This window comes from Nicotiana sylvestris, chromosome 3, assembly GCF_000393655.2.
Source record: "Nicotiana sylvestris chromosome 3, ASM39365v2, whole genome shotgun sequence".
NCBI classification, from domain to species: Eukaryota; Viridiplantae; Streptophyta; class Magnoliopsida; order Solanales; family Solanaceae; genus Nicotiana; species Nicotiana sylvestris.
Window position 1 is genome coordinate 205,103,316 of NC_091059.1, and position 12,101 is coordinate 205,115,416.

Below are 12,101 nucleotides of genomic sequence, written 5' to 3' on the forward strand. Positions count from 1 at the left end.
ACTTGTTTGACAATGAAAAAATAGTAAAAAGAATAACATTGATTAGAGGTCGTTAAAGCAATTGAAACAAACGCGAGAATTACTTTTGGAGTAAAAATTATCATTGCAACTTTAAACGAATAACTATTGAAACAAATTTATAGACTATACATTAGGTATATTAAAGTCTATCTAAGGCTCTAGGGTTAAACTCAAGACCACCTATGAATTTCCTGCCAAATCTAGCCACCGCTGAACTTAAGCTGGTAATAGATCCAATAGCTGTTAGCAAAACAGCTGCATGATAATATCCATTCCCTGAGAACTATGGCCTCCTCTTTGCCTACTAATATCGACACTAGGGGAAAAAGCTTAGTTCTCTATACATTATTTACAGGTGCAAAAGCTCATCGAACAGTTGAGAGAGTGCTCATTCCTCACTCCTCACTCCACCATTTGAGGTAGGGCAGCCAGAATATGTCGCAGGCGCTTTAACGACTCTGGTGTTGTAAGATCCGCAGGACCCACACTTATGATATAACCAATGGAAGCGCGCCCTGCTTTTCTGTTCACAGTCATTGCAAAGAATATCCTGAATTTGAAATATCATCATATTAGATGGAAGATTAAGGAAAAATACAGATACACCCCCAATGTATGATCACGCTATACAAATTCTAACATAGCACCTAGTACCAAATTATATAATGTCCTAATTAGAACAATTACCAAGCAGATCATCAAAATCAAGTACTATAATTTATGATTTTTTCCAAAATGACTACATTGCTGATATCGAGATCGAAACAGCTAGAAGACTCATAACAACTGCGGCAACAACAGCATCCATTTCTAGTAGAAAACAACACCACTCCTCTGGTTGCCAGTCTCTTCCGTTCATCCTAAACCTTTTTAAGCTTAACGGAGTAAACGGACGGAATAACTTGAAAAGATGACCAAATTATCATGCTATATATGTTTTCCATCTCACCAACATGCCAAAAAATCATGCTATATGTGTTCTCCATCCATCAACATTTCTAATCTTTTAACAGCCAACAATTTCTGATCGTTGTGGTACCAAAGATACCAATGCAAGTGCAGAAATGAAAGTAAAATGCACATAAAAGTTAATTTAGGCAAAACCTGCCAACGATTCTGGTACTCCTCTGGAAGAACCTCATTAGCCAGCAGCGCATCCAGCATTCCAAAATAAACCTGGCGAGTGTAATATTTATAGAAACTTTAGGGTAACACTCAAATGAGCAGTTAAAGTATCAAAATCTCTGAGAAGTCCGTAGCACCATATACCCTCTCAAGGACAACTTTATGAATTGCAACAGCAAATGAATAGGAACACCCCTCCCCCCCCCCCCTTCCCAAAAAAAAGAAAGAAAACACAACCCCCCAAGAAGGCACCTGAACTACCCTCCCAGGAAAGTCAAGAACAAGGAAAAGGAGAAATAGATACAATGAGGAGAGACACCTCCCACAAATCAAAAAAATAATAATTGAATTTTAAAAAGGTGGAAACTCTTCATAACCGCTGTGTAATTAAATGTCAAAAAGTGATGGCCAACATGTCACTCGACAAAGAACAAAAAACGTCACAAATTTGTATGAAAGTATTGCTTATGGGGTAACATGGGGGCGAAAAAAGTACAGAGAGTGATGGGGTTTCTCTCGCTTTTGGCATAGCAGCTTCACCATCTTAAGTGCTTGAAGGCAGCAGCAGACTAAATTTTAAGTGCATAGTGCAGCCTAAAAGAATTAATATAAAAGGAGATCACTAGGAATTCTTACCGCCATATTACCCATAGATTTGCTGCATATCGGACAAACGTAGTTACTGCAAGCATATGCCTGGTAGAGAGAGCATGGTTCAAATTTTGGTGAGCTTAAATCAAATAAATCAGTTCCTCAAAATTCTTTAGAAGTCCAAGGATATATACGCCAGAGCACAAAGTACAAGATTGATTTTTCACCTGAAAGCAAGCTGAGTGCATGTAATGCCCACAACGCAGAGGTCTAACTGTAGCACTTGAAGTAAACAAAAACTCACAGCAGATGGGACAATTTATTTCTAAAGCCTTCTCCAAGCACTTGTGCTCTTTCAAACTTATTCCCAGACAGCAATTGCATTTCATGCAATGATAAAAATCAATTCCGAGGCCATTTCCAACACGACACAAGTTGCAAGAGGGGCAGTGATATACAGGCCTGATACAGAAAATAGGCATTCAGTAGAGGAAAACTGCCTATTCTCATACAAGTTTCACAGAGAAATGAAAAATTCAATCTCATTTTTCGCTCGAGAGAGTGGAAAAGGTGTTGTTAAGGTAGTTTGGTTCACATACTAGTTATTGTTGGAATTATAAGGCCATGATTGTATATGCATAGAATAATATTGAAGGTATTTTTATGCGGTGAATAATAATGTAGGTATTGGGTAAATAATAATACATAGAATGTTAGGATGGAATTACTTACTTTAAGAGCATCTGGGTCTTTAAATAGCTCATATTTATATTGCTAATACATGTATCCTTATTCCTCTTTCTATCACGCATAAAATAATAACTCCCGCATAACTTACTGCAGATATTATATAGTATTACCAACCAAAAAATGCATTAATTGTGCAGGGATCATATTTTTCTTAATGACATATGTAAGAGAAAAAATGTATCATCAGGTGATATTGTCGAAAACTACTATGGATCTAAGGTCATTAGCCGACATAAAAAGACCATGTCATTATTTATCCAGTAATTCAAGTACACTTAAATGATGCACTCAAATGGATAAACACGCAAAATAGGATGTAAACAACACATTTATGTCAATCTCTAACAAGAAGCTAAGTTGACTCGTCTACCTGTCATCGTCAAAGAATTTGCATATACTGCAAAAGTACTTTGACATGGAAAATCCATTGCATGAGGGTGTCGTGCAGCTAGGTCCAATTGCTTGAACTTTCAAACAACGCATGCACATCATCTCTACTGTTGCTTTCCTGAAAAAAAGGTAGACATGAGATGTAAAGAACCCAACTGCAACCTTAGGTATTTCTAGCTAAGGTTTACCTGTCCATTGAATGGTCGCTCACTTCATCATGGCAGAATCTGCATGTAAACAATTTTCCACAGCAAGCTGCACGAAGTTTGCAGTTTCTTTTGTAGTGCTCACATCCAAAAATCTGCTTCTCTGGATCTCGAAAGGACGGTGAACACCCAACATCTTCACTACAAGAAACTTCTTCTGTTGATGCTTGTGATTTCTGCTGAGAGGCTATCCAACGGCTGAGTACATAGAAAAATCATCCAGATGCGGTTTACTGTTTATTCATTTACAGAGTTTGCAACAGATAAAAAGAGCAAAAAGAAGCACTAAGACAAACCTAGTCATCAGATTTTGAATTAAATAAGATTTCCTTCTTGGATCAAGAGTTGAATCCCTGTTAACTTTTCTAATCTCCGACTCAAGTTCTGTTTGATTCATACGGAAAATGTCTTTCCAGCCGGGTTTGAACATATGGTCACTCTGGTCCAAGCCTTCATGAGAATCAACAACTGAACCTAGTATTTTTCAAGGAACAAATGTTACCTCCATTGAATGCATTAACGGTCAAGGCACAAATTAAGCTCTAAACTGCAGTTCCAAGAGCGAGATACACAAAGAAAAAGTGAGGGCATAACATTAACCTCGGTTTGTACTGCTAGTTTGCAAGGTTTCAGGCTGTGCAGATATTTCAGGAGTTCGTCTCCAACACTCGTTGAGCCATTCGCTGAACATGGTGTTTTTAGTAGCCTGCTTTAATGTGTCCATCATCTTATTCTGCTCATCCTGAGTAAGAGCAGAAGTTACCCAGGGCAACATTGATTGAAGTACTTCAGCTCCTGTGCTTCCAATTATACGACCAACAATGATGTCTTGCTCCTCCACAGAAAAATGTTTGCCAAACAGTGGCCACAACTCAAGTTCTTCTCTAAATATATGTTGATCCAGGCTTACTCTGATTGATTTACACATTCCTTGAACCTTTGTGGCAAGCTCATTGTATTTCCTTATGTGATCCCTATCACTTAAGCCCATAGGGCCATCCTTCAGCCCTTCATGAAGAGTCGAAAGATCATTGAGGGCAGATGAAATGTCTTCAAACAATTTTTCCTCCTGCTTATGGTCTAAGGTATAGGAGTGAGACACATTGTGGAGTGCTTCTTTAGATTCAAGTGCAGGGAAAACGATTTCATCCTCAGCATTGCTGTGGGCTCTGTACAAACCCCAAAGCAACCGGAATCTTCCAATGAACTGCCGAAGAAAAGCTTCATCACAGTCACTAAGCTTACTAGATTCAACATCAAGATACTCCAAATCTTTTCGTATCGCCTTGTGAAATTTGAATATTGTGTCAATAGGATGCACTTTATGGTTGGGTTGAGAAGAGATACAATCTGTCTCCCATATAAAGAGGCATGAATCAAGAGAAGGAGCGGTAGAGCTGAAGGTCAGCGAACGAAGAGATTTTGGAGTGGATATAATAGTTCGTCCGAGATTATTATCACTGACTCCCAATCCTGGAACACAGCATGGCTGATCATTGCAAGATATATTACAAGCATTTACACCCTTAGATGAGTCCGATGTATTTTCTTTTGTGCAAATTACGGCAAGGTTTCTTTTGGAAGGCCTCTTAGAATCATCAGTATCGACTGAGAGTAAACATAGACAAGGTGCTCGAATATAAGATTCTTCAATGTCAGTAAATCTTTTAACAGGGCAGCAACCAGTGACACTAGAAGACAAACATACACCATCCGTACGTCCTTTACATGCCCAACCAACAAATAAGGTTACCAAAGCAGAATCATGTGCTGAAGCTGCAAGGGCAGAATTCAATTCCATAATTCAGTAAAAAACACAGAAGTGCGGGCATATCAACTGCTCTAGCAACAAAACTATTTGGCTGAATACCTGCCAGCTGCAAATTTTTTAAGAAATTTCTGGCTTCATCTTCAGACAGTGATCCAACTAGCCAGGGTAGGACTCGCTCTATCAACTTCAATGGCATTAAACACAAGCTTTGGTACAACAGTTTCCTCTGTCTGTCCGGGGTAAAATGCTTCCGAGCAAGCGGAAGGACCTGGAGATGGAGGACAAGACAAATATGCTTTAGCTTTGAAGGACATTTTCGCAGGCATCGGTAGAAGTCATGCAATAGCTCTTAACAAAATTATACTAGAAAGTAGGCGTGACTCCAAGAGAAATCCATCAACAGTAAGCAGATCAAGATTCTGGAGCTTATTGAACCAACAGAGACAGTTCATACTTTTGGGGCTTACACCTTGCAATTTTATTCACCTTTGGCCATGGTAACGTACAATGAGACACATAAAAACTCTTTTTATCGGTAATGAGACACATAATAATTTTAATAATTTCAACAAGAACAATAAATTTATAATGAATCCCACACCTGAACTTCTTCATTGTAAAAGTGCCATTTGATTGTCTCAATAATTAAGTCCGCTTGCGAACATAATTTGGAGAAAAACTCAGCAGCTGAAGTGGAACTGATTTCTGTACTTTGAACGCTCTCAATCAGACAACGAAGCTCATTAAATTGACTTTCTTCTTCAGCATGCTCTTGGAAAAAGGAGAGTCCTCCATCTACAGCAGGAAATATGACCTTGTCCTCGGCAACACTGCCATAAGGTAAATCTAAAGGTTAAAGTTTCAGTTTGAAACAGGAACATAAAGCCCGCTTTTGATGTTGTGGATGTGAATTCTTATGTCAGCAACAGTAATTGCCCATATTACAGTTTCTAACATTAAGCACGATTAATAGTGCGGGATTTATAACTCAAGTAGAATGCTATGCAACTGTTGGACAGGATCCAAAATGTCAGAGAGGATCAAGATTAGCTCCATTAACTTATTCAAAAGAAGAAGGTCAAAAAGAATTACTTTACCAGTATCTGGCAACCACCTTATTTTTTTAATTCTTGTTTTGCAACTAATGGATTGTGCTTTCACTTTTTTTGGGATAAATAACTAAAGATCTCTAATATTTAACAATCTGTTAAGAAACTTTCAGAAATCAGCAATTTTCTTGTCCCACTACCTCAGTAATATAGCATACAGAAGACATCCAAAGGGCAGTTTGTGACCAGTATCTAAACTCTTTAAGACTATTGCAGTGACACATCAACCATCAGTTTGACCCATTATACACAAGTAAATTTATGTCTTCATAGGCAACAAACAATTTCTTTTCTTTTCCCAAAATCTCTACTTTGCAGTCATAAAAAATAATAAACCATATTAGAATTTTATGACTAAATCCATTCAAGGAGAGTGTCAATGATATAGTTGCTTCAAGAAGCAACAAATAGGTGATCTGGTATAAGCCAAAAAGTATAGAAAAAGAGAGAAGTCAGTTTGCAGCATATATGATTTGATGAAATAGAGATCATCATGAAAGGACCAGAAGACTCATCTATTACATATCTATGCCTTTTCATTAAAAAGAGATTAAAATAAAAACGACAGCATGGAATACATAGAATCTTCAGTGAAATTTTAAAATTGCCTTTTTAATTTCATAATCTTTGTCGAATTTCTATATTTTAACTAATGAAACAAATTTTTCATAGACCAATACCTGTGAAATATGCAGACTTCAGCGATAAACTGAAGTTTCACATAGAAAGGTGCCAAATTAGAAAATTCTCCAGCTAACTCAATTCTTCTAGCCTCTGCTGCTATCTCCTCTAGCTCTCTCTTAATAGCATTATGCCAATGCAATACTTCATCTATTGGGTTTCCACGATCAGTATCACAAGTATCACCTTTTAGCCCGAATTTCCTTTTCCCAGTGCTGGAAGATTCACATGCACACTTTACCTTTCCTGACGCACAAGGGACTGTGACAGAGTTAAAATCCATAGAACATTCCAGCTCAGCATCGATATCATGCCCACTAACTGCAGTGACACACTTTCCACCTTCCATCCAGGTGAAAATTACCTTCAAAAGAAAGAAGCATAGCAAACAACACTTTCAGAGGGAAAATCAGAGAAAGACAAACGCGCACATCCACAGAGAGAGAGAGAGAGAGCAAAAATGTGGTTAGCATCTACACATTAACACGCACACAAACACACACGCAAAAAAAAAAAAAAAAAAAAACCTGCTGGAGAAGCTTCTCTTTTGGAATAATCATAGACAAGCACTTGTGCATATTCTTGAGCTCATCAAGAGATATAGAAGCTGAAAGCCAAGGAAGGAACTTTTTCATCATATTGACAGGAATGCTACAAAGGAACTGCCAAACAAGTGATGCCTGCTCATCATTTGAGAACTTCTCAATGAGCAAAGGAAATACCTGTCAGGAACATTTGTTTTGAGTCAATAAACATGTAAACTATATGGATTTTCAAGGTTGCTTCTGATTTAATGAGATCAAAACTGACATCACACAGGACACAAGAACTATGCTACTTTGAAGCCCAAAAGAACCTAATAACCCAACGACTGACCAGTCATGTTACACAAGCTATATCTAGACACGTGTACTCTAGGGAAAACCCAACCCTTCTGTACGCAACCAAGCAATGAAAAAACAAGAAGAAACTAGGCTAACCAGTCCACAATGTCATCAATCCTTTCAGGCCAGTGACATGTCAAAAGAGTAACAGTCCCACACAAAACATACATATCTACCTGTTCTGAGAAGCAACAAAGCTCACTATCTGCAAACTTGACTTAATTAAGTGCAACGAAGCAATTTAAGGCATATCAGTGGAGAACAATACAGATCTCGTACGAAGTTTAGTAACTCTAAGTGTAAAAGGAAGCACACAGAGATGTTCATCCAAGTTCAGACTTGATATAGTAATAAAACTGTTCTAGGAATTTGTCTTAATTAGATTCTTTTTAGATGGAAAAACTCAAAGAAATAAAGTAAAAAGCTCATGACGAAAAGTCAACAGCAGGAGATCTATTTGAAACCTCAACAAATATCAGGCAACTATGACAAAAAATAGGTACTCCGCCCTTTTTGTTTGTCTGTCTCGTTCTTCATCTTCACCGGTCAAAATGGAGACTTGGAGTACCAAATTTGTACCATATGGAATATTTAAGGAGATCTTTTTCACCTCAACTTACTTTTAAGACTGAGGGGAAGAACCAACAATAAAAGGAGTATAGAATTCGTGTAGGTTACGCATGGGTTGCCCCAACTCCAACTCATTTTGAAAATGAGTTGTGCCCTTGTGCTGATGATCCACTAGTTGATTCAAAATTTAGGTGACCAACCCTATTAAACTACTGCTGAAACCGGTCAGGTGTCCAAAGCACCAGCACAAGACAAGCCATCACACCTCCGAAGGCTACACAAGTTGGGATTTGCCTTCTTTATGGTAGAATTCTGATAACTAAGATTGCTTCTCCGCTCAAGTCATCTCGCGGCTAATACAGATTAGGACATGGAAGAAATTGCATACTAGGAGAGTAAATATACTGTAACATCACTCACAGGAAAACAAATATAGTTTCTGATTTTGGAACAAATAACAGGCGTAACAACTGAGATGGTCCATGAAAGATGTGGAATCCTTAAACATGAAACTTAAGCAATGTTTCCTAGGAGAATACCTGTTCTTCCTCTTTCGACATGTGCTGACAAACAGAGGTTTGCAATGCCCCAGTACAAGATGCCAGCTCTCGTGGAAAACTTTCATAGTTATGCTTCTCAGAATTTAAGAGCTCAAAAAGGTGGTCGAAAAGATCACTTTCACCTTTATGCTCTAAGGAGTATGTTTGTGCTACATTCTTCACACGTATATCAAGAGCTGGAAAGATCACCTGCAATTGTTATAATCATGCTATCATTTGTAGCAAAGGAACACACGAGGAGACATTTATAAAAGTAGAACAAACTATGAAACTAAGAAACATGTCAACTGCAATATTATGAAAACTAAAGTTTCAACAGCTTATCAGGCATGACAAAAGAAATTCAATCATCCACGGTAGTCCTTTTTTATAATCTACAATGACTTCGTCACATGTTACACCAAGATGATGTCAACTTTACAAAGAAGTATGCCATTAAGTATCCAGAAAATCACCCAACTGTCTATAGAAAATGGAACATTTACTCCAGAAGTAAAGTCGAAACAAAAGACCTCGTTCAATTTTTATGTTGGTCTTCCTACTCGTTCAAAAGTCTTCATTTTCTTTCTTGCCAAATGATCCAAAATGCACAAAGAGTGTTGTCTTCCAAATCGCGTCCTTCCTAATCTCTATTCTCTCTTCCCTCCAAATTTCCATAACTTCCCCAACTTCTTTTAGAATGTACAAGCCATATTAAACAAAGACTACAAATGACCAGACAAATACTTTGGAAATTAAACAGTATGGGGTGAGTGTCATATAGATGGAATCTACATATCTAAACAGGACTTTGACATTAACCTCAATATACCAAGCCAATATTGCTTAATCTTTAAAAAAAAAAAGAATCAAACAGACTACCAAATGGAAGTACACAAAATTGGCAATAACTAGCACCCAGATCCACTATTTTAACCATTAGAAAATCATGGCATACAACATATAAACTAGGTCAATCTATCCCAACAAGATGTCAACCCTTAATTTTCAGTAGAAGAAGTATGGAATTTATATTCTAATTGCCATATTGGCCTGATAAAGGGATTGCTTTAATGTAAAAACAGTCTGTTGGGCTTGTTGAAGATTCTTTTCCTCATGAAACAAGGTACAACATACTTAGCATTAGCTATAATCAGATTGCTCAAAAAAGAACTTTCATGAAATGCAGCTAAGACCGTCATAAGAAGTGCCAAGAATTAACATCAACTCATATCTTAACAGTTCATTCGGGAAATGGAGTGATAAGTATTGATTACATTAAGATGATAGTGTTTGCCAAGTAGAAAACAGAATAGACATTAATAGACAAACACGTAACCAGATGACTAGTCATAGGGAGACGCATAGAGCAGGGCAAGAAATAACATGAAGCTCTCTATAGATTCAACAGAAAAAGAAGCACACCACCGGAAAATGAAAAGAGATTATAACAACTAGCAATTAGCTTAATATAATGACTTAATTAGCAATTCCGTATACAGAGAAGACAATGTCACAAGCTACAACTACGTTTGAGCAGCGAAAAAAATTAAATGCTAGTGGAACTGACAAAAAAAATAGAGATGTTAAAGTCGGACCTCATCCTCAGCATGGGAATGGTGCTTGTAAACTGATCTAAGAAAACGGTAACGCTTGAGCAACGGCTGTATGTCGGCCAATTGTCCAGTAGCATATGCTAAAGCCGAACGGTGAAGTGCGTCAAGCTCCAGCCGAATTGCCTTGTGAAAGAAGAGAAAAAACAGAATAGGAAAATCCTGCTTTGTACTCTCCTTGTCCAAAACTCCGCTGGAAGCCGACGTAGAAGAATCCACGGCATTGACTGCACCACCACATAAAACCGCTACTCCTCCACCTCCTTCCCTTCCCTGAGCCGCCATTCTCTACAGTTCCTAACCCTAATTTCTTCAAAATTCTCAACAATTCTCTGTCTCTCTACGTCTAAATGTGCAAAAAAAATGACTCTTTCTGCTTTCTCTTTTTATCCTTATGGTCCTCCGCAGGGAGAAAAAAAAAAGCAACAAAACACACACACACACACACACTAAATTTTCTCTCCTCTTTCTGTGTGAATTCAGAGATTCTGTTGCAAGTTATTTTCTACTATGGAAGAAATTTGCATCCTTTTCCAGAAATCTCTACGTGCTTGACTATACGTGCATATATATACGTAGTTAATTTTTGTTTATCTATATACGTAATTAATTACTTACTATAAATATTTGTACACATAAATAAGAATGGAATTAGTAGGAGAAATTACATTAATTATTTATGATAAATAATAGTAGGTGTAATGGAATTAGATGGAGATTTGGTTCGACGGTGAAAGGAAGGATTCCTAGTTGTGGATGAGAACTGGTGGAGTACTTTTCAGCAGAGTTGACCCGGACCCACGTGGCGAAAGATATAGCCACGTTGGATTTACTTTGTTTGAAATAATGGCGTTTAAAGGTTAAAAAGGAGGGCTGATTTTGTCGTTTTATAGCAGGCCGTCAGATAATACCCACAAAATTAGAAAAGTATTATGTCATGAAAAAAGACGAGTGTAGAAAGATGTGTGGACGAGGAACAAAAAAGCTTTTTAATGGATGAGAATTTATTGCTGATTACTTTTATTTGGGGCATTTGCATCTATAACCGTTTTTTGTGTTAAGTTTTAACTTGTGTCTATTTTGCAAAAAAAATTACAAGCGTACCCGTTTTTTCGCATAACTTCAGTATACGGGGCTGAAGTAGCAAAGGCAATCACGCAAAACTTCAGCATTCTAGTAGTCGGGCCTGAAGTTTAGCTCTAGAGCTGAAGTTTTTGTTTTGTAACTGCCGAACTTCAGCTCTAAAGCTGAAGTTTTTGTTTGTAAGCTTCAGCTCTAGAGCTGACGTTTTTGTGTTGTAACTTGGAAACTTCAACTCTAGAACTGAAGTTTTTGTGTTGTAACTGGAAAACTTCAGTTCTAGAGCTGAAGTTTTTTATTGTAACTGGGAAACTTCAGCTCTAGAGCTGAAGTCTGAGGCAATCACTACTATTTTTGGTGTTTCGCGGTTGATCAACTAGAAAGAAAAGAGAACTAAATAACTTCAACTCTAGAGCTGAAGTTTTTGTTTTGTAACTGTCGAAGTTATTTAGTTCTCTTTTCTTTCTAGTGCTTGTGTGTTCCAGGTCTTTTCTTTCTTCTTCAGCTTCTGCTTTGTTGTTTTTCGTTTTGTAATTTTAAACTCCAATTATTTCTTGCTTACTGAATTATTAATACTCTTGAATTCAAATTTTATTTAAACAAGTTCCCTTCTAAACCTACTTGATAAATATAAAGAACTATCAATATATAAGTGTATTCAGCATAAATTCTTATTATGAGTAGAACAACAACTTTAAAGGTATTATATTACAGAATACAGATGTACATTTAAAGCAAACATAAATTGTTTCAATGTGTGCTGAGTACCAA

At 37.3% G+C, this 12,101-nt stretch overlaps 1 protein-coding gene across 2 annotated transcripts; it reads right to left on the minus strand.

Moving 5' to 3' along the window:
* Positions 1-61: 61 nt before the first annotated feature.
* LOC104234936 (zinc finger protein BRUTUS-like) lies at positions 62-10,913 on the minus strand. 2 transcript variants are annotated; one of them, XM_009788588.2, is made up of 14 exons: positions 10,236-10,913; positions 8,638-8,847; positions 7,172-7,366; positions 6,644-7,008; positions 5,456-5,684; positions 4,954-5,122; positions 3,684-4,859; positions 3,380-3,551; positions 3,066-3,281; positions 2,858-2,995; positions 1,965-2,199; positions 1,783-1,842; positions 1,126-1,197; positions 62-571 (listed from the first exon to the last, which is right to left on the minus strand). In XM_009788588.2, exons 1-14 carry the CDS (start codon positions 10,533-10,535, stop codon positions 410-412), a joined length of 3,699 nt encoding a protein of 1,232 aa, XP_009786890.1. In that variant the 5' UTR covers positions 10,536-10,913; the 3' UTR covers positions 62-409. The 2 variants fall into 2 exon arrangements, with proteins under 2 accessions (XP_009786890.1, XP_009786889.1); XM_009788587.2 differs by having other exon boundaries at positions 3,380-3,557; positions 10,236-10,912.
* Between the last annotated feature and the right edge of the window lie 1,188 nt (positions 10,914-12,101).

What these genes read in the sequence shown, in the direction of transcription:
- LOC104234936 (XM_009788587.2), bottom strand. Translation starts at nt 10,535, where the DNA reads ATGGCGGCTCAGGGAAGGGAAGGAGGTGGAGGAGTAGCGGTTTTATGT. An exon ending in TGTCGAAAGAGGAAGAACAG is followed by an intron (nt 7,367 to 8,637) that starts GTATTCTCCTAG and finishes TGTTCCTGACAG; the next exon opens with GTATTTCCTTTGCTCATTGA. An exon ending in ATTCAAAATCTGATGACTAG is followed by an intron (nt 3,282 to 3,379) that starts GTTTGTCTTAGT and finishes CTATGTACTCAG; the next exon opens with CCGTTGGATAGCCTCTCAGC.